Genomic DNA, 2,183 nt, shown 5'->3' with positions numbered 1-2,183 from the left:
TCACGTTCCGAGCGACCACCGTCGACAGAAGAAGGGAAAGATGAAACAGTATGGGAAGACAAAGACGTGATCGAGGTTAAACCCACGGCAGAAAGAGAAGCAGTACCACAAGAAGGGATGGTTCCGGGTTTTGAGGATGATTATGTGGAAGATAGCATGGATATCGAAGAAGCCCTCCGCATGGTTGACGAGCATCACGTAGAAGAGGACCCAGAGGAAGGAGAAGACCCGGAAGAGGAAGAGGACCCGGAAGAGGAAGAGTATAACGATGGATAGTTAGATGCCGTTTTGTTTTCTTAAGTTGTTATGACGATGGCAGTAGTACCTTTTGTTTCCAAACGAGTACTATGTTTTTCCTTTCCACGTTATCTATGGAAGTTCCATTTTTCGCATAACTTTACGTGCTTGTGTTTTATCGTATCGTACGCGTGCATGAAAGTGGTGATGTTTTAATAACATGTTCTCACAATGATGCTGACCTGTGTTTTAGATCAACATGCCCCCAAGACGTAGACGTGGTCCGCATGTGGAGAACAACGTGGGGGAACAGACAGAGGGAGGTGTCGGGAATCCACCCTCGCCTCCACCACCACCTCTACCCAAACCAAACGAAAGGGAGTACATCAAGGCCTTTCGGAAAGAGAACCCACCCAAGTTCGATGGATTGGGAGAGCCACCAAAGGCGGAGGCATGGGTATGCGACATTGAGCGTGTCTTTGAGTTTATGGGATGCACGGATAGGGAACGCCTGGCCTGCGTGACGTATCAGCTGACAGGACCCGCTGACTTTTGGTGGGAAGCGAAGAAGAGAACTATGGACCCCGCTCGCCGTGAGGCGCTTACTTGGGAAGAGTTTAAGGAAGAAGTTTACAATAAGTATGTTCCCATGAGTTATCGGCGGGCGAAGGTAGTGGAGTTCCACACTTTAAAACAAGGAAGTATGACGGTCACGGAGTACGACCGCGCCCTATGTGAGATGACTCGTTATGCGCCAGAATTGGTGGACACAGACGAGAAGATGGCTGCGAAGTTCCGTTCCGGCCTTAGGCCCGAGATAAGGGTAGCTGTGGCCAGTCGCAGGGGAATTCCTTATTCCGAGGTGTTGGGCTGTGCCTTAGATGTGGAGGAAGCACTGCCCAAGAATGAGAGGACAACAAACCCTACCCCATCTGCACCCCCGGCGAACTTTAGAGACAAAAGGAAGTGGGAGGGAAACCGAGCTCCTTTTGACAATAAGAGGCGCTTCTCCACTTTTCGGCAACCGCAGAATCATGGGCGCCAAATTGTGCCACAACAGAGGGGAAACCCGCAGAGGACACCCTACTGTAGTCGGTGCTCCAAGCATCATGTTGGGGAGTGCCGAGTTGGAGGCATTCGGTGTTACGCTTGCGGTGGAAACGGGCACATGTCTCGAGAGTGCCCAAACAACAACAAAGGTGGAGTGAAGAATGGGCAAGGACGGAGACCACCACAACAGCCTCAACCAATCCGACAAGTGGCCCCACAGCAAGCGAGGGCATATGCGCTAAAGGGAAATCAAGGACAGGAACCCTAAGCCATCAAGGGCAAAGAGAATTTGGCAGGTATGGGAAAGCTCCAACAACTTCCTATTATCGTGCTGTTTGATACGGGTGCTTCGCATTCTTTTATTTCAATGTCATGTGTGAATGCCTTAGAACTTGTTACTGCTAAGCTTGAACCGAAATTGAATGTGTCATCACCGGTTGGAGGAATGATTGATATTGTGAGAACTTGCTCGAACATAGAGTTTGTGTTAGGAGAACTAGGAGTAGTGGCCCAACTTTTGCACGTTATACCTTTGGAGAATGTAGACATAATCTTGGGAATGGATTGGCTTACCGAGAACCACGCAACGATTCACTGTAAAGAGAGACAGATTTCTTTTCAAACCCCGGGCGAAGAACCGACTATCTTGAACGGGATCTCCATGAATCGACGAACCTCCATAATCTCCGCTTTGCAAGCAACTACGATGATAAGAAAAGGGCGTCCGGCGTATCTTGTGTACTTAAATGGAGAGGAAAAGAAGGAGTTGAAAGTGGAAGACGTGGCAGTGGTGCGAGATTTTCCCGATGTGTTTCCTGAAGCTTTGCCAGGACCGCCGCCCGACAGATGACTCAACTTATTTTTACACAAGTGATACCCGCAAGTGTACGGGGCTA

General features: G+C 49.4%; 1 protein-coding gene across 1 annotated transcript; it reads left to right on the top strand.

Annotated features, from left to right (window-relative positions):
* The first annotated feature begins 496 nt into the window (after positions 1 to 496).
* On the top strand, positions 497 to 1,555 carry LOC121776752. Its single transcript, XM_042173922.1, has 2 exons — positions 497 to 1,099; positions 1,268 to 1,555. The coding sequence occupies exons 1-2, from the start codon at positions 497 to 499 to the stop codon at positions 1,553 to 1,555; spliced, it is 891 nt and encodes a 296-aa protein (XP_042029856.1).
* The last annotated feature ends 628 nt before the right edge of the window (positions 1,556 to 2,183 follow it).

The sequence above is a fragment of the Salvia splendens genome, chromosome 18 (genome assembly GCF_004379255.2).
Source record: "Salvia splendens isolate huo1 chromosome 18, SspV2, whole genome shotgun sequence".
In the NCBI taxonomy this organism is placed as follows: Eukaryota; Viridiplantae; Streptophyta; class Magnoliopsida; order Lamiales; family Lamiaceae; genus Salvia; species Salvia splendens.
Note: the sequence above shows the minus strand (reverse complement) of the source record. Positions and strands in the feature narration are given on the sequence as shown.